The 24,942-nt window shown below is 41.8% G+C and overlaps 1 protein-coding gene across 2 annotated transcripts; it reads right to left on the minus strand.

Annotated features, from left to right (window-relative positions):
• klf5l (Kruppel like factor 5 like) lies at window positions 1-24,524 on the minus strand. Of its 2 annotated transcripts, XM_069145938.1 has the most exons (5): window positions 24,272-24,524; window positions 13,699-13,764; window positions 12,005-12,938; window positions 11,057-11,116; window positions 1-3,259 (listed from the first exon to the last, which is right to left on the minus strand). In XM_069145938.1, the coding sequence occupies exons 1-5, from the start codon at window positions 24,410-24,412 to the stop codon at window positions 3,081-3,083; spliced, it is 1,380 nt and encodes a 459-aa protein (XP_069002039.1). In that variant the 5' UTR covers window positions 24,413-24,524; the 3' UTR covers window positions 1-3,080. The 2 variants fall into 2 exon arrangements, with proteins under 2 accessions (XP_069002039.1, XP_069002040.1); XM_069145939.1 differs by lacking the exon at window positions 13,699-13,764.
• Between the last annotated feature and the right edge of the window lie 418 nt (window positions 24,525-24,942).

Raw genomic sequence — 24,942 nt, forward strand, 5'->3', positions numbered from 1 at the left:
TTATTTTCTGAATATTTTTTATTAGTTCATTGCAGCATCATTGCTGCACAAACAGAAAAACAACAAAAAAGGAACCATTGTTCTTATTAATTTGTACATTAACAATTTGTTAATTCTCTTACACACACACAAAGTATCAAAACAAAATTAAACAAGCTTTCACGTACAACCGATCTAAAATCCCATTAGTTAAAAAAGAAAAAAAAATTAATATTATTATAGGAAATAAAACAAAACAAATATTTACAAAGTCGTCTGTTCAAACTAAAACTACAGTTATGTACACAGTGGGTGGTCAGCGCTCCCTCCTGGAGAGAGACGGGAGAACTTGTTTCCTTTGGATGAAACTTTAAAAAAAGAAAACAATCACAAAAAGTGTTGAAATAAAAGGATGTGAATCCCCTAAATGAACACACATTGGAGAGTTTTCGGTCAAACAATGCTTCGCGCTTTTTGTATCTCCATGGAGTAGCAGCCTCAGCACAACACAGAGTCCAGTTGCAATGACAATAAAAATCAACCACTGTCTTCAAAACATTTTCCAATGACAAAAAAGAGGATGCAGAAGCCAAAACTAAATAAGGAACAAGAAAGAAAACCCCAATTTACTACTGATTATTGTTAGCATAGTAGCTGTGGACAGGTAAGTGGTAATTGGTGAAGTGTAAGATGATACAAATCATAATTTTATGTTCATTTTTTTTTTTTTTTTTTAGCAACAACCTTAACTTTTTTTTAAGATCAAATAAGAGAAATTGCAAGTAATTAAAAAACAACAACAAAAAAAGAAAACAATAGCTCTGAATAAAATAGAGCATAAATAATTCATTGCCTGCAGGTGGCGGAAGTTTAGTGGCAGAAAACAAAGTGCTCCCCCTTGTGGACAAGCAGCACGCTAACAGTGAACGAGTTAAATATCAATTAAACATGATTTGTTTTAAAGTCTGTCGGCGCTGCTAACATTAGTAACATCTTTTTACACGTTACCATGGCAACACATCTTGTGTTATTGAATTTTTCACAGCAAAGTGTGAGCAGTCTGCAGTGAAACCTAAAGATACGGTGGGATCAGGTGTCTTAACTCTAAACCTCGGGGATTGCATACTTTTTGTTGTTATTGATCACTATGAAAGCTTCACGGGAAGGCATTCAAGTTTTTGTTATTATTCTGAGAAGAAGCTGGAAGAGCACATATTGTAGCTACTCATCGCTTTACCCCGAGTAGACTTAGATTTACAAATAAACCCGACTTTCTCAGTGCGAGTTCCTGTTTCAAAGCAGTCACCGCTTTCTGTATTACTGTAGGGTTTTATTAGCGATGGCCTGGAAGAGCAAATTTCTCTGTCAAGTTGATTATTCAGTCAGTAAAAATACAAATTTGTCGAGTTCTTAATCCATTACTTGGTGACATTTCCTTTCAATAGACGGTTTTAATTCAGACTCTTCTTTTGTACTGTGCCACATTTCTTTCCTCTCTCGTAATGCCAGCTGTTGGAAAGTGCACAATCACTGCAACAAAAAAAATGCGTGGGCATAACCAGCCTGCGGATTAAAGTCTTTTCAAGCTGCAACTGACAATTCGTGTCATGCGAGCGAGTGAACGTTGATCGGCTGTTCATCCAGTTAACACGACTGACGGTGAAAGTGTAATTTACCAGCCGCGGTGTGCAATAAAACAATCAGAAACAACAAAAGAAAAACAACGCGATTACATAACAGGGCCGTCGACCCATCTCTGTCTTTCTTGAGTCGAAGTGTTGGAACACGTACAGGAAAAAAAAAAAAAAAAAAAAAAAAAAGCAAGAGGCACAAACAAAACAGCGCTGAATAGAAACTGCAAGCAGACTGCATGTCAAAGGAGCTTGGTCGCCGTGGCAACGGGTAATGTCATGGATACAAACATTGGCAGACGGCTCTGCTCTCTGAGCTCGACAGGTATTACCTGTGCTGAAGCAGGCATAACTAGGCGATGATTACATTTTCCATGGAGTTGTCAGTTTTTTTTTTGTTTTGTTTTTTTTTTTGTTTTTTTTTAATAACAAGACCTTCAGTGAGATATTACATCGCAAGGAACTTTCACTGTGGAATATTACTCGTATTAACATTCGATAGAAAAAAAAAAAAGTCATCAAGTATAAATTTCAATACATTCGTTTTATTCTCGAACTCGTACGCGCACATATTAACAAGTATTTACACAGGCAGGACCGAGGGGAACGTCTCTCCACCTCCACTTGTGAAAGTTCACACCTCAAAAAAATTATAAAAGACGATGACAGTGACGACGGTGACGGAGCTGATAGTAGATTTGTTGTTGTTGTTGTTGTTGTTGTTGTATAGAGCAGAAGCATTTTCCAGGAATCAATCAGAAGGAGTCCCAGATCCATCGTAGGAGCCTGAAACCACAGTTCTGGTGACGGCTGACTTGCACGTCGAGTGTGTGAATTTCTACGTGTTGAGTGTTTGAATGAGTTCAAACAGTGCGCGTCTTAAATCGAGATACTGGAGCTGTTCGGTGACGAGAACAGACCCCCGAAAATCATCTCTGGGTTTTTGGTGTCGACTGATAGCAGGCGATCGGCACGACCTCTTGTTCTGTGAGCGTCTGCCTGGAACTACTTTCCCTGTTTGTAGAATAAGTGAAACTAAGGTAGGTAGGTAGGTAGGTAGGTAGGTAGGTAGGTATTTACTTTATTAATCCCCGAGTGGGTGACGAAGGCCGATTCACCTGAAATCTTTAACAGACACTCTTCAGATTTATCTTAAAACTTCCCCACCGGTTTTTCTATTATTGCAGTTTCACTAAGAAAGTTTGAAGCGAGGACGTGACCCCTCGCTTGCTTTCCACCAGTAAACACCTCAACCTGTGTTTGCCGGAGTATCTGAGTTGTCATTTTTTTCCTGACTAAAAGATCTTTGGATATAACTCGATGCCTGCCAGCACTCAACCTCTGCCAACATGGAGCGCCAGAGGGATGATTTTGGTTTAGTATCTGATTCCTCCCAGGCTGGCTGTCATCTATGGATACCGCTCGTATTCGTGTGTGATCGTGTGTATATACAGTACGGGTACATCCGCGTCAGTTCTGGTGACGCTTCATGTGCAGAGCCAGGTGGTCCGAGCGCGAGAAGCAGCGGCTGCAGGCGATACACTTGAAAGGTTTGGCGCCGGTGTGCTTCCGGTAGTGTCGGGTGAGCTCGTCCGATCGGGCGAAGCGCCAGTCGCAGCTTTCCCATGTACAACGGTACGGTTTCTCACCTGCGGAGAGAGGAGGAAAGGGTTGTTAGCGACGTACCGAACATTTTCTCACTTTTACCTTTATGCTCATTTCACTTAAACGGTAATTCCCTATCGTCTCGAGGCTGTCTTTCCACTCTCTCACATGTACGGCGTTGGACAGATTGTCTCTTCACTCAGAGAACCAAGGTTACGCTGTAACCACACTTTCCAAGCCAGGGAGGGAGGGAGGACTTTTCATATTCCCAGCGGCCGATCACAGTAAAATGTTTAAGGGACATAGTGTGTAACTTAAAAAAAAATCTTGTGAGACAAGAAATACAAAAGCTTTTTTTCCCACAAGACTTCAAAGTTATTTACTTCCTTCTAAGCAGGTGAGTGGTTTCTGTTTACGATCATTCGCCCTGAAAATCGACTTCCAAATAACTTCAGAACATCAGACAATCTGATCGGATTATTCTTTTCACAATCATTGCGGCTTGTCCTCTGAATAACATTTTCTTGCAGCCACAATCAGTGCAGTACTTTTCAGTAAGTGTCAGTGAGAAAGTATGTAACTTGTGGTTTTCATGGCTCCCTCCTGTAAACACTCCTCGCTTATTTCCACGAAGTTGAACAAAGATATAAAATCGCACAAAGTTTATTCTCAAGTATCGTTTCAAGTGCAGCATGTGTGTGTCACTGTTAGTAAAGCGTGTTGGTTACAAGACACACCTTTATTTACAGTTACATTATCAGATCAAGTGTGTGCATGAAAGAAATATTTGTAATGTTATTTTTATTTAAATGCAATTTCTTAACAGCAAATTCAGTTTTCAGAGATTAAACATTTGGACCTGAATGCAGCAGGTCTTGTTTTTTCTTCGTATTTCTGTGTGTGTGCCCGTTATCAAAAGCATGTCTTTCATGGCACACTTACAAAAAAAAAAAGAAGAAAGATATAATTGTAACATTGTAACAACACTGAGCATTTCTGAAGTCCATTAATTCATCATCGAAGTCATTCACAAGAAGTACAAACTTGATAAACTAATGTCTTATTTGAGTATTTTACTCATTTGGGCGACTGTTAGAAAAAGCTGAGCCGAGTCCAGTGGGAATTTAGTAAAATTAGGACGCACTTAAGAAAACACAGGAACTGGACGAACAAGTCAAAGAGTGCAGTGTCAGCGCTCGACAGAGACCCTGCAGTGGGAGCTGGTACACATTTCGGCAGCTAAAACGTCTTCGTTAAAAGTTCCCTGTGAAGTTTTTGACCTCCAGCAGCACTTGAAGAAATGTAAACATGTAAGAAATTTAGAATATACGTCCCATTTGTTACACCTCAAGAATACCCGCAATGCTTTTTGGTCAGAAATCCTGAAAGTAAACGGATCATCGCGTGCCTTTAGTATGGAGTTAGTTGTGGATTATTTAACTGAATGCTCACTTATTTTACCTGTAATATTGTTCATCTAAGAACTACAACATTCCGCTGTTTTATAATAATTATAAGGTAGTAATGGGTAGGAAGGTGTGATGACAGAGAACCTGTAAAATGTCAAATTCAAAGAGTAAATCCAACGCGACACTTATCCTACCCCACCCAAACATTGACATTTCTTGGCTGTGCCACAATGTGCTATTGCCAAACAGTTAGCTAATCATCAACAAAGAGAAAAAAAAAAAAAAAAAAAAAAAAGCCCTGTTGAATAGGGTTGGTATGCACACCAGAAAAAAAAAAAAGTAATCCTTCATAGCCAGGGTGAAAATTAGTGTATTGGAGAATCAATGCAAGTCAAGAGCACAAACACGACTGAAAAAGGAGACAACTAAATGATCGAATTCTGCTGAAGTTAGTTTCTTTAAAATGTGATTCAGTACTTTCATGAGGCATAAGCACTTTATTCTTTGTTTTCCTTTCTTTATGTAAAGTGTCGTTAGCTGAAATGTCATTATTCCAGGATATAGAGGATCCAGTCTGTGTTCAGTATTAGTTCGTTCCAACATCCAGTAAAAATGTATATTCTTCAGAATCGTCTTTTATGTTGTCATTTTTTTCACGTGTTTTAAGAAGTAATTGGACTGCAGTGTTAACGTGACAAAAAGAAAACCCCCACAGTTGTCCTGAAGGTGTTTTAATGCCATAAAAAGTCATTTCTAAGTTGCCCTTGGTTGAGGAGACTCTCCTATCAGCTGGTGTGGAGGGAGTGTGACTCTCTTGGGCTGTGTGGGTCATCAAGTGCTCATTACCAGCATTGGGCCTGTTAGCGCTGATTAGATAGCTTCTGCTATTGACCATCAATCACAGGGTGACAGCTCTTACCGGAGCGAGGGGGTCCAAAGAGCAAAGAGGGGGATTCAGGTGACAGGAAGAAGAAGAAGAAAAAAAAAAAGGGGATAAGAGACAAGCCATTGTTACTGCGTTTTTGTTTGATCTAGTCTCTTATAATGGCTCCATAATTCCCAATAATCCAACAATCATTGGTTAATCTTTTCTTTTTATTTTATCTTCATGCTCAGTAGACCCCTTATTTGAACAATATCCGGTTTCTAAATGGGAACCGATCTGGATGTGTGTGCAGAGGCAGAGCACAAATGTCTCCGTATAAAAGGTTGAGGCTCTCGACCCACAGGTGTGTTTGGTTTTTGCTCCGTAGCCGCGCTGCCGGGGTCAAAAGCACAGCCGCCTCTCTCAGACTATTATCCCTGAAAGCTGGCAAACACACCGGTGAAATACGACACATACGCGCACATAAACAAACACCCTTGACTGATATATGCCCCTAGACAAGCTGCCAAAAGGTCAGGTGAAAACATAAGACCTCCATCCATCCATACATACGTGCTTTCATTTTCCTTCAGCCTAAAATGGGACACGTCACTCGTGTACCATTTCAATTTAAAAGAAACTCTGAAAATTCCTCAGTTTCAGTCCACACGAAGGCAATGTGTTTGAGCACATAAAGCCGAGTACATGCGTTTGAAAATCCCAATTTTATGAGTGGAGTTGAAAAACGGGGGTTTGACAATGCTCACAAATAAATGTCAAAGAGGCAGATTTTCCTCTGACTGTTGGTGGTGCTTCAGGTTTTTTTTTATAACCAAATCTTGACTGAAAACAATTATCAAAGCATAGATTTAGCAAGGCTTACTTTTGAAGCCGAGCAAGTCTCTTTGTTTCCCTTTTAAAGTTCAAGTGAAATTAGGGAAATCGCATCGAAAGCATGTTAACTAACACACAGACATTTCGATGTCCATTTCTCAATTCACCGAGCTGTTGATGACGTTGACGTCTCCTTTGACTTAAAAGCCTTTACAGGCATTTGTTTGGGAGAGACAGCAGATGGAGACCGATTACAAACGACAGAAATATTATCTCTTGAACACACACACTCACACACACACACACACACACACACACACATGAATGAATGAGTGCACGTACTATGGACACGTCAATGAATCATAATGGACAAACACAAAAACACACAGAAACGTACAGCCACAGTGCATCAATCACTCTGAACAAAAGTGCTTTGTAACAGGCTGCTGTGTACTTTATATGGAGGAGGCATACTGTATGTACTCTATAGGGCGCTGCAAGTCTCTCTGGTTCACTGCGAAGATTCAACTTCTGAATAAGTAGAGAATAATGTTGAAATCAAGTACAAAAGTTAGTTTTGTAAAACGAGAAACGACAGATTTTCAAGCCACACGTGTCCTAATTTCTTCGACCTCAAACCATTCGCGCCATGACACAACTGCACACAGTCTGCTATAATTTATCAGTAGTGTAATAATAATGTTTTATAACCATCTCTGCCTTGTTTTTTAACGGAGTCAAAGAGCAAACACTTCCAGGCTCTCCAGGACGCCCATAAACTCTCTGTGGACCTCTTCGCTTTATCAGCTCACTCTGTGTTTGTGAAGAGGGCTGGAGGGTCCCCTAATCAGGCCGATAGGACTCTACACTCTTTACACACATATGCACACAAAGATGTACACTAACAAGAAAAGCTCAAGTGGCTGCTGAGGCCACGGTTATGGTTGGCTCCTCGAACCAGTGGGAGGGACGGATGGTTATGATAGAGGCGTCGACGACCGTACTGTAACAACAGGTACAACAATGCACGAGAGCTTCCAGGTGGTTTATGCTTTGCTCAAAGGCGTTTTGGCAATGGCTGCTTTTCTCATTGATCACATCACAGTTGGTACAAGGATTTAAATTGTTAACCTGGATGTGTACTAATTTAACCGGTATGTAGTTAAATCCCACCACTGGTTGTTATGTGACCAAAGACGGTTTTCTATCTTGCACCAGACAAAGTTTCATAGCAGAACGACCCAAACGAACCCAATTTGGTAGAATAAGCCAAGAAATCTACAACACGCCTTATGCATCAAGCTCTTAACTTGTTTCTAAGGCATCAGCCGTATGAGCCAGTCCCAGCATGCATTGCGTTAGGAGACCACACTACATCAACACAGATAAACATATTTACACCGATTTAGAGTATCTGGTCCACTTGACCTGTTTGTTTTTGACCTGTGGGAGAAGCGCAACCCGAAACAAACTAAGGGTTTGAAGAGTATTTTCACATACAATACTGTTCACAAAGGGTTTCAAAGCCAGGAATGTCAGCTGTGAGAAGACAGTGCCATTCAATGAGCCATTGTTCCACCCTGCCAAGAAAAGCAACTCCAAACTTAACATGTATATTTACATACAAAAACCAACCAGCTGCTCACGTTGGCCAAATTGGAACTTAATGTCTTGGAAAGATCTTGTGAAAAGATTGCTGACTCTACAACAGAAAAGAAGATTGCAAAAGTCGAAAACGAATGCTAACTGAAAGATTAATGGCATGTAACTTACCGATAGTATCGCCCTCAAAAAAAAAATCCCAAACAACTCATATCTCTTCCACAGAATTTAATCAGACATAATGAGGGATGAGGTAGGGATGAGGTCTCTGCGGACATACTCATCGTAATCAAACTCTGATAGTTCAGTCAGAATGAATCTTAGTCACAGCGATCACAGGTCAAATGACAAACTGACCAACTGCTGGTTCCATGGTGTGAACTTGAAAGAGAAAAGAAAGCAATAATGTCAAAAATGTCTCCTTAAATTTTTTTGAGTCTGTATCAACCTTTCAAATTCCAAATTATTCTCTGTTATTAGACAAAATTACAATTACAGTCTGTCAATCACTGTCCATAGCATGTAAAAAAGGGTGCATTTCTGAATCACAGGTTTGAGGCTATAGGGAATTGATCATCTAAGAAGCTATAATGCGGGTTGTTATCTTTTTTATTTGTTTTGGATAAGAAACTGGCTCCAGTATTATTTATGAGTTTAAAGTTGTAAAACAAAGAGATGCATTAATCAATTCTGGAAAAGATAAAGCCTGAGTCACTTTCAAAAGGTAAGTGTAGAGTCAAATATAACTTCACAATTCAGCACACTTGGTTTAAAGTTAAGGTGCAAGGTTAACAAAGTGATTAGGAATATAATGCGAGTTCAAGGAGCCAAATGAGACTGTTTTTGACATTTAGTACTGAATCGGTAACTGTTAACTTGGTGAAGAGCTAGACGGCATTTCAAGAAGTCATAAGTTCGAAGATGCGTCAAGTTACATTTTATCTGGAGCAGTGGAAAATTTCTGGATTGTTTGTCTAAGAAGAAGAAAATGCAGTGCAACCAAAATAAAGGCGGACCTAAAACGGAGCCTTGAGGCACTCCGCAGTTCAGAGAATGCAGAATAACTCTTATCAACAGTGACATGTCTGTTTGAGGGATCATAGATGAGCCAGTTTAGAGCAACAGAGATGGCAGAGGAATATCCATCCAGCACACCAGATTTGTAGAGAAAAAATAGACAGAAGAGGAAGAGGCAGTACGTGTTCTTTACCCTTATACTGCATTGTTTTGTTTACTATTCTCACTGCATATTTTACAGCTTATTTGTCTTTTCTGCTGCTGTATCCTGCTGCTGCTGCTGCAAACAACCAAACTTCCCCCCTGGGATCCATAAAGTTTCATCTTATCTATTTATGACCGCAGAGAGATCTGCTTCTATTTGATCGTTCGTTCATGCGTTTCTCTCTATCGCTGTTTTCACACTGGGGGAGCTCTGCAGTTTTTTTTTAATCGCATGAGTAAATCTCCAAAATCCAGGTCTGAGGCCACTGGGAATCCGCAGGTTTCATCTTACAGAAGGGAAACACATCGAAACCAGCCTTCCCCCATTCTGCAACCAACCCCCCGCCTTCCTACTCCTACATCCTCTGAAAAGGAACTGAAAAGCAGGAGTAACTGGTTTGGCCTTCGTTTAACTTCCCTCCTTTTTTTTTTTTTCCTCTTTTCTTCATCTCACCATCCTCCCTCCTTTCTTTGTTCTCTGGGGAAGCTCGGAGGACAGGTATGAGCACGTATGAACATGGTGGAGAGAATAAAAACAAAAACTCCAAAGCGAGCTAATGTTGCTGCAATGTTGTTTTTTTTCGGTTCACTCTTCTACTTCATAATCATCATCATTATCATCTCTATTATTGTTACTGGGTGTATCGAAACTGGCAATGTGACAAAATATGCAACATATAAATAAATAAGATTAAAGCAAATGAATACAGAGCGTGATAGTTAAGAGACGGTTTGAATCCCAGGATTAGTAAAAAACTTTGAACAGGTAGAGTGAAAAAATAAAATTTGCTCAAGGCCAAGTCAGAATTTCTGGCCACCCAGAATTTTATTTGCCATAAGTCATGTCTTTAGGTTACGTTGTACCTGAGAGAACTGGAAATGAATGTTTTGTCACAGGATATTTTTACCGTTTTGTAATCATGCAGCCATCTGTCAGTTACTGACAGAAAACTAACCAGAAAATCCAGTCACCTGTTGCTGCTGCTGAGGTAGTTTTATCAGACCTCACATCAGCCAGATTATCGTTTGATGTTTTCAATGGCGCAATTCTCTGGCTCAGGTAGAACACTGGAGTCTTGCTTTGATTACCTAAGTAGAATTAGCTGCTTCATTTATACTTCACCATGCTGGTTTATACATCAGCTTCAATGGCAGACAGCTCACGAGTAGCAACCGATCACACCCATTTGCAACAAGGGGTCAATTGATCAAAATGTCTCAACTGTACGAGGGTGGATCAGAAAGTTCAGAGACTGTTCCTGTTGTGTGCGAACAGTGTGACGTGCATGGATCAAAGAGAAGCTATAACCTTCGTGAGTAAGTAGTCCAAGTTTCATCGTTCGATCGAAATCGGCACTCGAGTTGCACATCGTTTTGTGAGCAGTTGTCGGGACGCCTCAGAACGTCACAGTAGAACTCGGTGTTGACAGTCTGACCCTGGGGGACGAATTCACGGTGTCAAAGAAAACCCACCTGGTTGCCCCTGACCTGATGCGCCTTAATCGGTCTTGGACATTGACGTTACACCTATTGGAAATGCAAATTTCACTCCAAATGTCTCTCGAGACTCACTGCTTCTCCGTACGCTGATTTCCAGAGTTTGACACAAAATTTGATGTGCGTCCTCACAACACTCGGGAGTACCCACTCATGAAGGTAATAGCTTTTCTGTGCTCTGTGCGCTGTTGATGCGCAACAGCAGCAGCCCCTAAACTTTTTGATCCATCCTCGTATGTATACAAAGAAGGTTGCTGTTATATGTAGCGACAAAAACTGTATCCAAACAAAAGTAGGTGGAACTGACCAGAGATTTACCGATTGCAGAACTGAGAGACGAGAATGCGAAATTATAAATAATGACAAAGACACACAAATCTATTTCTATTTGGAGTAGAGTTCACTCTTCTTACCTGTGTGTGTCCTTTGGTGCGCCTTCAGATGAGAGCTCTTTGTGTAAACTTTGGTGCAGCCTGTGAGGAAATCACAGAGAGATATTATGAGCTGGGTCGCCGGCAGAAATGCGCACAACTGACACAAAGTCTGTCCCGAACATGCAGCAGTGGTTTGATTGCCGATTGCCGAGTTATTTTTCAGAGATGAGTCAAATCCACAACATATGGGACTAACTGGCAGGAGTGGCTGTTTTAAAACTTTCATCAAAGCTTTAAATCTCGCAGGGTGTTGCAGTAAACCATGTTAGTAAATAGGAGTGATGCTTCAATATTTACTATGTGTGTGTGTGTGTAGGCGGACACAGCATTAAATTCTGTTTTATATGTTGCCTCAGGCACTCTATACATGATCAGCTGCGCTCCCTGCAAGTGGGACACAGAGCCTCCATGCAGAGGCGAAAAGTGGCGCCTCCACTCGTGCAGCAAAGTGCCAGGCAAGTAAACAAAACAACAAGTCTGTTAATATTTCAATACATAAGAATCTTGACAGTCATCCAGTGAAAGCATGAACCCAACAATTAAAACGCGTGTGTGTGCATGAAGCTTGTTTTTGTTTTTTTGTTGCTATTTTAATCCACTGTAGTTTGTTTTCGGGTCACGTCACCAACATCTCATCAGCAGCCCACTGACCGGACAATCAAACAAGGTCATAGCTGAAACTACGCAGCATGGAAGTTAGTGCTGCTGCAATGTTGTGCATGTTCGTGCGCCCGTGCCAAATACCACAATGGTGCATACTGTCCCAATTAATGTCAGTGCAAGACAACTTGTTTGCTACAAGTCGAAAACTTTGTGTTTCTTCTCCCCAGGGGAATAATTATAGTCTTATTAAGGAAAAAAAAAAAATCAAGTCGAGCATGTTGTATTTTGATGTATCCGTAAGGGAACTGAGAATAGACCACACACCTGCATAGTCACAGAAGTGGATCCTCCTCTTCTCCAGCTCCGGGTTGTTCCGCCTGTTGTATTTGGGACCCGTCAGGACCCCCTGGCCGTGTGTCATCAGCAGGGCGTGAGGAGACAGTCCCGTCACCTTCATCCCTCCCAGACGCTGATGGTACAGCGGCGGAAGCTGCGGCGCTAAGCTGAGCAGCTCTGCCTCGGCGTCCGGGCTCCCGGGCTGGGAGTTGGGGGGTGACGGCGGTAGGCTGTGGGGCGCCGTGTGCTGGGACACGCCGTTCGGAGAGGCCTGGTAGTAACCGTGGTGCTGCGGCAGCTGGTGCTCTGCCATCATGTAGCCGCCGTTGGCTGTCGGCAGTGCGACGCTGCCGAGGTTCAGCATGGTCCTGCTGTTGGCGGAGCCGTGGGCCGACGGGCTGCTGTGCGACAGGGTCATGGTGAGGTCGGCGCAGCTGGTGACGGGCATGTGGTAGACCTGCGGCTGAGGAGGCTGCGGCCCGATGTGAAGGTCTGTGTCCAAGTTTGACTGCTGCTGCTGCTGCTGCGACACGGCAGCCACACTCAGTCCTCCAGAACTCATGTCTGGTTTGATGAAAACGTTGTTGACTACCGGCGGCACGTTGAAGACGGAGGTGAAGTCCGGCAGCGCCTGGGTGGTGTTGGGGTTGGAGCAGGGCACGTCCAGCCCCGGTTCCGTCTTGATCTGCTGCGGCGTGAGGGTCTTGTTGTTGGGCCGGTAGAGGCCCGTGCGGAGGTGAGTGGTGCTGGGAAGGATGAGGTTGATGTTGAAACTGTAAGGAGCGACAGGTTTGTCTTCTGAGAAGTACTCGTCAACCACGGAGGCGCTCTCTCGTCTGTACTTCTTGTCGGTCGTGTCGATGGAGTGACTCAAGAGAGGACTGTTGACCTGCGGCAGGTATTTGTCCAGTTCTAGTCGAGTCTGGAAAGAAACAAATGGGAGACAAAATCAGAAAAAGAACTCCAAATTCAAATCCAAAAGATTTTTCTGAACTTTTCTAGACAGACTGGGGGGAAGTCGAGATGTTATTTTGTCCAACTTTCTTTGTCTCCTTCTCGTACTGATTTCCCAAATTCCCTCCATCTCTTTCAATTGACACTAGATCATGAGCTGAGGTTTATCCAGTAGTTCGGTTGTCCAAACTCAAAAACCCAAGCAATCCAAGACGTGCAATGCATCTTGGGCAATTCTCTGTTACGGTGAGTATCAGTATTTGACCTCCTTCTCTTTCATGATTAATTTCTTCCATTGTTTGGGTATAATCTGAAAATTTGGGAGAAAAACAAAGAAGCTCCTTTTTTTTTCTTGCGGAAAGACCACCAACACCAAAGGTGTCCAGAAAATGACCTTCTTTTAAGTACAGGGAAACAATCACTCTGTAAAATGGTGCACGACCACTGCGAGGAGTTTTAGAGAAGTTGGTACCAGGACTTCCTCCTCCATCATCCTCCCTTCGTCATACCTCACATTCCTATTTCCCAGCGGAGCTCGCTGCCCTGACAAACAGCCAAGACCAGGCTTTGGGACAAATAGCTGAACATGGAATTCACCTACTTTAAACTTTATGATACTGGACCGCCATGTGTTTCACATTGTTTGGAGATGTACATACAAAAGTGCTGCAGCTGATTTACAGTGTATATATATATACTACTACATCTGCACAGCTGAAAACCTTTACCTTTGGTAATTTACTGTGCAACAGGTATCCCCCACTGGGACACAGGAAGGGATGAGTTTCACTTTTCTATTTCATTTGGAATAGAGAGAAGAAGATGCAATCAAGCCACAAGGTAAAAAAAATCAGGTAAAGAAAAAAAAAAAAAAGGGAGACAAAAGGGAGAAAACAGACAAACAAAAATAACAGACTAACATTTCAACCATAGTAAGATGTGTTTATGGATTTTCAGTGTAAATTCAGATTCATGTGAGATCATACAATCTTAACTGTTTTTTTTTTTTTTATTATTCGTGAAATTAAACAGTATAAATGACGTATGCTGACAAATAATTTAGGAATACCAGAAAAAAAACATTTTCTTTGCAAGATTTTTTACAATCGATAAATTTAAGACAATAAGGTTATTTCACATAAAACATATCTGTACTAATTTAAAACAGGTAGGGAAACAGGAGGTTATCAGGTTTTCCATGCAACAATTACTATTAATAATATGACAACCAGAATCTGTGTTGAAATACAAAGAAACATTTCAAACAGGACTGGACAGGCAGCGTGTAGAAGAAAATAAACTGCAGGTATTTTCCCCTGTTTAAGTAGAAGGCATTACCTGATCTCCATCCTTGATTAAATGCTGTGTGCATCAGTGCATGCGTGTGTGTGTGTGTGTGTGTGTGTGTGTGTGTGTGTGTGTGTGTGTGTGTGTGTGTGTGTGTGTGTGTGTGTGTAATTCAGAGTCTATGAAGCAGACAGTCGCTCCTTTAGAGGTGCACAAAGCGTTAAGTAAAGAAACCGTGCTGCAGGGACCACACACACACACACACACACACACACACACACACACGCACACACACACGCACACACACACACACACACACACACACACACACACACACACGCACGCACGCACGCACATAAATGCATGTATCACTAATGCAAAACGCTAATGCGCCATGAGGTACGTATGCCTGCAGAAATGCACACTTTTTATGCACACAAACTGACTGGCACACGCTTAACTACACACACACACACACACACACACACACACACACACACACACACACATACACACATACACACACACACACATACACACACACACACACAAACAGGTGGACCGTTCCCTCCGTGGGTGTGGCCGATGGTTTTATTCACAAAGAAGCAGACAAAAAAAAAATAAACACTCAGCCAAACCGAAACAAAGGCTGAAGGTATGAGAACGTTGCAGTGAAACCCAAACACTGTCAGGTAAAAATAGACCTGTCAGACCGATCCAATCCTACAGATAGGACGACGGGTCGGGGGAGAGACCAGAGACGGAGCGCAAACAAACAAAGAGAAGGACATGAGGAGGAACTACAGTCCAAGGAAGAGAGAGAGAGAGAGAGAGAGAGAGAGAGAGAGAGAGAGAGAGAGAGAGAGAGAACCGCTTGATCGGCCAAAGTGAGCGGCAAATTATGAAACTGATACTGAAGTGCGAATGAGTCAGCAGAGATTGAAAGAAGCTGCACAGAAAATCCTCGTAGGGAATCTGCAAAGATCTGAAAATCTTAGAAATAAAACGGTTTAACATTTTTATTTCGAAGTCTTAAACAAACAACGTTGACTGAAATGATCCAATTATGTATTTTCACAATCGACATATTTAGTTTCTGAGATGGAGATTTAAGTTTCGTCTTGACTGATCAGTGCGAGAGTGAACTGTATCCAGTTCTAACAGGAGATCATCGACCCGCGGCTCGCTGGACTGAATCGAGCCATTTGGGACAAATGACCTAACAAGGTGCTGATGGGCTCGAGGTCGCGTCCAGCAGCTGAACGAGTCGCACAAAGGAGGCGAGGAGGATCTGTTTCAATGAAGTTATTCTGCAGCGCTGCTTCAAATGCCAGCGCGCGAACACACACACACACACACACACACACACACACACACACATCCCTTTGTTAATAACCTGCTGATATATTTTCACACACAAAGCTTTGAGGGTTATTGCTCTCTGAGTACTTGAACCTGGGAGGTGTTTCCATGCTGCAAAAAATGTGTCCTGTATTACATTTTTTGCTTCTGCTTTTTGTTTTTTGACTAATTCAAAGTTATTTGTTATTTGTATGTGCATATATTTGCTAAAGTCAGATTTACAAAGGTGTTATCATTGCAAAAAAAAAAAATTCGACTTAAACTATATTAACATTATGTACAGATTTCGGTTTTTTTACTGTTCTGTTGAAAAAGACCAAACATCTCGGCCCAAAATGTGTTCTTTTACTTGCTTTTTATTTTCCCCAACAAACAACTCGTTAAAAAACGTATTATTTCTCGCACATGGTTTTGTTTGACTGTTTTCTTTGCGTGCGAGAGCAACACAAAGAAAGCTTCGAAGACCTGAGTGAGAGCCGATATGTCCGCCGTCTACCCTTTTTTGCATGTTGCCATATTCATGCGTCTCTGTGTACATTGGTCTGTCTGTCTGTGTGTGTGTGTGTGTGTGTGTGTGTGTGTGTGTGTGTGTGTGTGTGTGTGTGTGTATCCTGCGGCGCGAGGACGGACATCCGTCGCTCGTTACTGGTCGACTCACGCCGCCTTGTCATCGGTGCAATCTGAGCACCCGATGAAATGAAAGTCTCGGGTATTTACTGAGGAAAAAAAAGAAAAAAAAAAGAAAAGAAAAACAAAAACAGCCTCTCTGTTTGCCACACTGAGAGCTCCTGTGTGCCTTTCAGGACGGGACACAGCCGGGTTTCTGTGGTTCCTGGGGTGCTGGCAGCTGTAACCCTCGGGCGCCCTTGGTCGCGTCCCCTGCCGGCCTGCTGGCGATGCGTCTCGCTGTCAACCTCTCTTCTCTGACTCGCCTGCATCTTTTCTCACTACTGACATTTATCTCTTTAGTCGTGTTTTTCTCGAAAGCGCCCGTCCATTATCTGTACCCGCTTTATCCTGAACAGGGTCGAAGGGGATCTGGATCTTATCCCTGCGGACTCTTTTTTTTTTTTGGGGCCAAAGACCCGGACAGGTCGCCAGTCCATCACAGGCCCAAACACAGAAAGACAGGCAGAAACACAAATGCACGCTCGCCTTCACAACTGCGGGGAATTTAGAATCACCAGTTAACCCGACATGCATGTTTTCGGATGGCGGGAGAAGATGCCAACTCCCCACAGAAAGGTGCAACCTTGGTTAAGGCTCGAACCAAGACCCAGCTACCATGCCTCCTTTATGGAATACATGTGCAAAAAAAAAAAACTATATGAAGGTACACTGAATGGAAAATCTAGCTCGCGTAAGTGAAAACCATTGATTAGAAAGTCTTGTAAAAACAAAAAGAAGAGAGAAATTCGCGTCCGAACACCGACAGAGAAGCTGAAACGTGTAATTAACATATTTCTTAAAATTACAAACTTTGCTCACATACTCACCAAACAGCCCACGAATAATAACATCTTTAAAAGTCATTTAAAATGAGTCCCTGCCCAAAGCTAGTTCCCTTTTCAATACACAGGAATTCAAATCTCCTGTCAAGCCTTTACAGCCTTCAGGAACAATTAAATTTCACCTTTTCAATCCCATAAAAGGAAAACAACATTTTGACATTTTCTTTTTTCATTTGTCCTGCAGCTAAAGACCCTTGTTGGTTGTTAAGTCTTTGATACATTAAACAAGAGACACGGCAACCTCAAAGCGGCCCGGTTTATGAACTACAGCTCAGAACGCCTCCGGATCGTTTTATGCGGTAAATGAGGAGAAAATCTTTGGCCGAAGACCGAGTCGGTTAATAATTGGAGAACATGCACAACCGTCCCGCTATGAATCCTTCTGCCTGATAACAACGTTCCTTATCGGCTGTGTTCTGCTTTATGGGACGGAGGGGGAGTTTCCACACTTCCGGCCAATTTGACGTCCATCCTTGAAGGACCTTTGGGTGCTTTAGCCCCCCACATAATCCATGCTTTACAATACTGCGGAGCAATTTACGGAGCTTAAACTTGTGTTTCGATTTCTAACAAGTGTTTCTTCTTCATTGTCTTTGTAGTTTCCATTCAATGCGCTGACCGTATAAAAATCAGCTCACAGAGACTTCAGACTTGCGTGCCACAGTAATAGTAATCCACTCCACTCCACTCCACATGTGGCCTGTTTTGCTGATACAGTCAAACTATTGTTGGATTCATCTGATATGACTTTGAAAAGTCTGCACTTTTAAACATTTTTTTTAATCTTGGGCACAATAATCCCCCCAAAACAAATGTCCTAATTAAATAAAATCAGAGCTATTCAACTCAATTTGACTTTTAGAAGGAAATAAAAAAACCAAACCCAAAGAGATTAAAAACAGAAAAATAATCAAAGCAGCTTTTTGAGCCCTGACCCCAAAAAGCCTCCGAGCTACAAGGTCTGCAATCTCCATCAGACTCCCCCCCCTCCACCCACCCCCCACCCGCCCTCCTTTATCCTGCTAATTGCAAAAAAACAAATGGCTACTCCAGCACTCCACTTTTCTTTTATTGCTTTCAGGAATGCAGAGAAGCGGGGGCCATTCGCCTTTTTGGATCAGAGCTACGTCGTCTGCTGGCCGTGAATCATTAGAGCAGAAATCATGACAGCAGGGTCACCGGAGCGAAAACAAAACCTTTGAGACCACCGTGATGTTTTATGGCCGCTGATGAACAGGCAGATAAGGAGGCTTGTTTTTGCTTCCCGGGACAGTGACGAGTAAAGACAAGAGTTAACTGGACAAAATAAACTTCCAGCTTATCTGAGTAAGTGCTGACAACCGAAAAGATCACGTATTCACTTGTTGTCAACGGAGACCATTGGTTTTGACTTATGAGTAGTCTCTCCCTATTTCCTGGTAATCATTCTGTAAAAAAAAAAGGGACATTTCAGGAGTTTGAGAGAAACTGCAATATTCTTACATTCCCAGTAACACGTCATCCAAGCAATGATCTTTGTCACCTGTTGTCCTATTTCTGTCTTTTATTTCTTCCAAGTCTTTGTTCTGTGTTGTCCCACAAAGCAGAAAAGATCCTTCTCATATTTAACTGGCAGCAGATGTTTGGGGAGGGTTGAAGAAGAAATGAAAGGAATCCAGTGTCTAACTACATTTTTTTTTTTTGCTGCACCATCAAAATGATTTCACCTTTTGTTTTTCACTCACAAGAGCAATTTGGACTGTTTTTCCAGACGAGCGAAGTGTAAACGGTGGCGGTCATTAAAAGAGACTTTGCAGCTTCAGTGGGTGAGTTTTCAGACCACAGACATTAGGAAACAGTCGAATATGAATGTCTGCGGGCGGCATGTGCTGTCTGGTCGGGAGACACGGGGGCCGGGCATGCTGGGTCCGGGTGACATCAGCAGACCAAATAATCTGAGCAGAGCGCGAGTCACACCATGAATCGCTGCTGGGTTTCTCATCAAGACACAACAGGAGGATCAGACTGAATTATTGCTTCAAAAACACATCAGGTTGGATAAATAAAAGATTGTGCTTGTTGATTGGGCAGGTTTGCGAAAGCTGAATGAAAGATCTCTGAAAAAGTTGCCAAATTTGTTTAATTTCACCTACAAAAAAAGACCCAGAGTCAAGATACACAACCATGAACAACAGCAGTGAGAGTTCAGATAAAAAAAGAAAAGAAAAATACAGCACTGACAGCAGCAACATGAGCGCAAGAACAACACTCAAAGATGCTATAAACTTTGAAATGAATAAATTCAAGAGTCAGAAACCAGAAATATCAGGTGGAGTTCATGAGCAGCAGAAGAACAATAAACTAATAACGAAACCAAAATCTGAAACTCTGCTTTTGCAACAGACCTACTTTCCAATATCAAATTTCAAACTACACTTTAGATTAAAAATGATTCAAATACTCCTGAATTTCTGACTAAAACAAACGACTAAAGCTTCCTCACATCCCACTTCTCTTCACCGAACACCGTGATGAATCCGGTGAGTTGAGACTCGTGGCCTGCACACACTTGCCTCCGATGCAAATCAGCTGCATGTGTTGTCCTGGAAGTCAAATCATTAGTCAAACCACAACCATCTCAGACTTCAGCTGCACGAAAATTGACTGTCGGCAACGAGGGGCCCGTAAAAAGAGGACGACAATGAGGCAGCGGAGGATCAACGGCGTGAAGGAAATAAAGGGTCAGTCTGGTCTAAACGGTGACATCAGAAACATAAAACTTCAAACACAACGCGCCTCCACTACAACGGCAGGGTGTAAAAAAAACATAATGAAAACAAAAGCTGAAGCCATATCTGAGTATTGATCTGCAGGAATCATTAAGGCGTGACTTCTCGATCTGGATGCCGTGAAGTTACTCTGTAACTTCGCCTGTCGTCGGCGCTCACCGGTGATACAACGACAAAAGAATCTGGAGTAAGGTTTCATATCAGTTACTTATTCTTCTGAGGAACACGAAAATATCTGCTTCGGATTTAAAAAAAAAAAAAAACTTCAGCTCTTGCTTTACAAAAATCTTGATGCTTTTAAAGGCTGATTCTTTATTTATAGAGAAAATGTGCAGCTTTACTCACTTCTTTTGATTTTGCTGCTTATCAGGGTTTTATATCATAATAAACTGGGAATTTCTTTTTAACTTGGGCTGATAGTTTGGACAAGACAACGAACTTTTAGAAGTTCTCATCAGGTTCTAGTTTTAACGTGGCATTTTTCACCGGTATTAGTAGAATAAATGACAAATCCAATATTCAAAAAGTAATCAATGACAGAAATGTCTGCACTCTTGTTGCATATTTTGCTTAACTACAAGATGTTTTACCATTAAATGGCAACTAATTACGTATCTCTTCTTTAGTCCAAACCAATCCAGCCAAATGACTTCTACTCAGACCAGAAAACATCACAGACTTAATTAAAACCTTGGACCTCAAAGTTGCTCTCATTAAACGATGAGTGCAGTTATTGATGTTCAAACTCAGATTTACCTGCAGTGTTGTCACACATCACTGCAATGTTCATTACAAAAGGCTCTCCACAGATTCATTAAAATGAAATACCTGTGTTGCAGATTAGCTTTCTAGATTTGAAAGCCGGTGGCCAGAAATTTTCTAAATGGGCAACTGCAAAATTACCCAAACACCTCAAGTGAAGATGTTACAAAAGAAAGTTACATAGTTGACTTAAAGGCCTCGTTCACAACCGTTCAACGCTGCTGAATTCCTACCAAGACTCAGAAGTTATGAAAAGAAACATCACCTGGTGTTTTATAACCGCATTACCCTAAACCAGCAAAGAAATATCACCTAACTCTCTCAGTAACAGCGTTTTAGTGTCTTTCAGCTTTCAAAACTCTCATTAATCAACTTTTTCCACACACAGAAGTCAGTAGTGCAGCTTTTAACAGCTAAGGAGTCACATGTTTGCTTCAGGGGGTGGTGGAGACCACAATCGAGCTAAACGTTCTTATTGGCCTTAGATGAATTGGACTCAGGTTTGGTTTAAAAAAATTCAAATTATCCTTTGTTTCATTATGTCAGTTAACAAAAAAAAAGAAAATGAAGATATACCTCAATGTATGCAGATTTAGACAACATGAGTCCACTTTTATGCAAAAGCTTCAGACTACAAGTTAGTTTCACTCCATTTATTTGAGGACTGAACACCTACAAAAGGTTTTAAACCATATTCAAAAAACAAACAAGTGATGGTAATTCTAGGAGTGCAGCAAATTTAGCCAAAAGATCGGTGAGTACACCTCCTCTTTTGGCAAATTACACCGCCGCACAACAAATGTTTTGACACACGATAAAGACGACAATACCCCAGCTAACCAAAGCCCTGCATGTGACTGGTGTTCGACTGCTCTCCCGAGTCTTTCATTGCTGCTGTGTGACTTTCTCATGAGGTCAGCCTTTATCATCGTCTCTCTCGCCTCGGGGCGGCCAATGGAGATGCGGGCCCTGCTCAGACAGGTCGGGCAACATACAGCTGTCACGACACCGCCGAGTTAAGCGCTCTTTAAAAAAAACCAACACAATGGCAGAAAGGCCCGTCTCAGAAGAAAAGTAGGAAAGTGAAGAAGAAAAAAAAAAAAGGAACGAGAGGCTTATTTCTACCCCGATCCCTCTGTTTAAGCTCTGCTCGAGTCAGAAACCTTGTATTTGAAATAAAACTACGAAAAGAGGAGGAAAAGTGGGTTCAAAGTAAAAGAGAGTGCCTTCTGTCTTCTTCTTCCTGCATTAACCTTCGTGGTGAATAAAGAGGTAAACTTTCTTGAGCTACAGCTGGCGTTCATTTGCATGCGGGGTAACTAGCTCACTTAACCCGACTTCTCTGTACTTGATAACATCATGTTTTGCATAAAAACCAAGCATCGCATGTTACAGCAACAAGAAAGCAGTTCAATTTTGCTTAGAGACCAAATTCAAAGCAACCCGGAGAGTAAATAAACCAAACTGTTGCAGAGAATATCAAAGGTAATTCCATAATTGTAAGTTGTGTGTGTGATTCATTTCAAGCTACTGTATAATGCCGATTATATCAGAAACCGAACAGACGGGTCATGATTTTGTCTCATGATGCTCCGGTCGATGATTGACAGCTCAGTAAAAAAAAAAAAAAGCGTGCTGCTCTGCCTGGGTTTATGTTTTCAGATGGATTACACTGTAATTCATGGAATCCCACAAGCACACAGACCAGTCCAGGCTATAAAATACTTGTTTTACGACAGTAATTGTGACCTACATTTATCTGCAGGGAGAAGGTACACAGTGTTTCCTTCCATCGCGCGGAAAACACAGAATAGAGAAATGAAGACATGAGAAGAAAAGAGAGAAGAGCAGTCACAAAGAGCTCTTCAGCTTCCAATATTGTTCCACCTGTTAGAACCATTTCAGCTTACTGATTTCATATTTGAACACTGAGGTACAAACGTTTTCCGTAACTCAAAACAGGGACGATTAATTATGCGATTTATTTATAGTTTGGAATCCGAGTAAATTCAATTGGTTCGTACAAAATAGAAAGATAACAATACAGCAGATGTGGAAGTTCTGTGGTAGTGTGGTCAATTAAATGAAAACTGAAGCTGTATGCATAATAAACACCTAACTACAGCTATGCCATCCAATAAAACTGACAGTCCGCTTCATACAAATATTTTCCTCCACAATGAGTCATATTCATGTTGTACAAACATGCAGAGATCGGAATATGTATGAAAGCTGCTGAGAGACGACGATAACTCTCCAGGTTTGCTTTCAGTCCATGTTTGCATAAAAATCCTCAGCATAAATCCCTGCCCACTCCACTGATGCTTTGTGTTGCATGCAGGTTCAACACATGACAAAGTGTGTGTCGTATTCGCAGGCGTGCGACACTATCAGAACAAAAAACAACAACAACAACAACAACACCAGAACAAACAGTACCAACGTCTTTAACTTGGAGAAGCAGTTTTAGCTGTAGGTGTTTGGATCTGTTTAACAAACACCTGGCAGGAGACCAAACTCAGCACCACACGCAGGCGTCCGGTTTCAACGTGCAATTCGCAGCCATTGAACTTGTGCTGCGTTTTTCATGTCAACACAGAAGTCAAAATGTTGTTTATCCTGTTTGTATGATTAATATTCTACGATCAATCGGGCGCGATCGATTGTCTGCTACGCAAAGCCACGAGGGCCTCACTGAAATGTCCAGGCACATTTCAGACATTACAAGCATTCACTTGCCTATCTTGGACAGACAGATCTATGAATAAGTAGAAGCAGGAAGAAGAAGAAGTCATTCTGCAGACCAGCTTTAGAAATTCCACCTGCCTGTTTTTTTTTTTCCGTGTGATCAAACTACACGGTTGAGGAGATTCTGCAGGAGATGGTGATCAAAGATTAAAAGCATGAAAAGTGCTTGTAATAATCAAAAACAATCACATGGTGTAAACTTCCTTTTTAAAATAATATCGCACGTATAAAAAGCCTGTTTTCTCTCAGATGAAGTCCAACAGTCAACGACACACACAAACACAATAAGCCTGTTATCGCTTCGCTCCATAAATGTATTACCAGTGATGTATTGCATGGCCTGATCCTGTATTCACAGATAACATTGCAGTTATAAACACAATCAATACAAAGTGCATTGTGTAAGAATGCCATCATCATATCAATAAAATCTGAGCAACCTATCTAATTCTATTCAAATCTACATGACAGAAGGATAAATTAAGTTGGATTTGAAATGCCACAAACAGTTTACATGTGAACTTGACCTGCGTTGTCTGACCTGTCAGGTGTCTGTGTGGGACTTTAACCTGCCTGCCTTTACAGGACAGCTGCTTCTTCTCAAAGGTGAAAGCAGCCTGATAAACGGGAAACAAAAGCACCTCGCGGGTATTTTATTGCAGCTTATTTAACCTAAAAAAAAAAAAAAACCTACTTTTTAGTTTGACTGTGGTCAATTTTTTTTTCCATATTGTCTGTTGAGATTCAAAAGTTAAGATAAAAAAAATAAAATAAAAAAAAAAGTTTTCAAAACACCCAGAGAGGCCAGACCGAAGGTTCTCCCGAAGCCCGGCTGCGCTCATCGGGTCAGCAGAGATTCTTACCCCGGGTTTGACGTCCTCAAACACGGACGTGTCCTCGGCTCCGTCCGCCCCCGACATCCTCACCGGCTTCAGCTGCGTGAAAACCGCCCTTTCTTCTGTCGTGTGCGGCGGATTCATGGCCAGTCCTACACTCGCTGCCATTAAAACTATCACCTCAACGAGTTTATCTGCGTCAGAATTGTGTCTGTAAGTACATACAGAGTTATTAACGTTAATTTGCGCCCTATTGGAGCTGAAGGCGACAGCGTAATCCACAGCCCTCCGTTTTCTTCTAGCTCTACAGGTTGGCTTTACCTGAGCTCAAGTACGGACCTGCTACCTGGAGGAAACTGTCGCTCCTCAGGACAGCCAATCAGAGCGGACGGTGGATCTTACGGACCAATCAGCTGCGTCGAGGGAGGCGGGACTCACCTGAGAGAACCCACGAAGGAACGAACACACACACACACACACACACACACACACACACACACGCACACACCTATAATAAAGTGATTGCCTAAGGAATACTTTTTATTCTAGCCTGCGGTGTTTCCTGATTTTTTGGGAAATTTATGGAACAGTGTGTATCCCCGCCATTCAAAATAAATAAAGAGTCCTGCTGATTAAGTTCAACTGTAGTATATGGTAGAATTTGCGGTACATTTTACATAACCTATTAACTTATTAGT

The sequence above is a fragment of the Embiotoca jacksoni genome, unplaced genomic scaffold (assembly GCF_022577435.1).
Source record: "Embiotoca jacksoni isolate LCO1_2020_lvr unplaced genomic scaffold, fEmbJac1.0.p SCAF_13, whole genome shotgun sequence".
NCBI classification, from domain to species: domain Eukaryota; kingdom Metazoa; phylum Chordata; class Actinopteri; family Embiotocidae; genus Embiotoca; species Embiotoca jacksoni.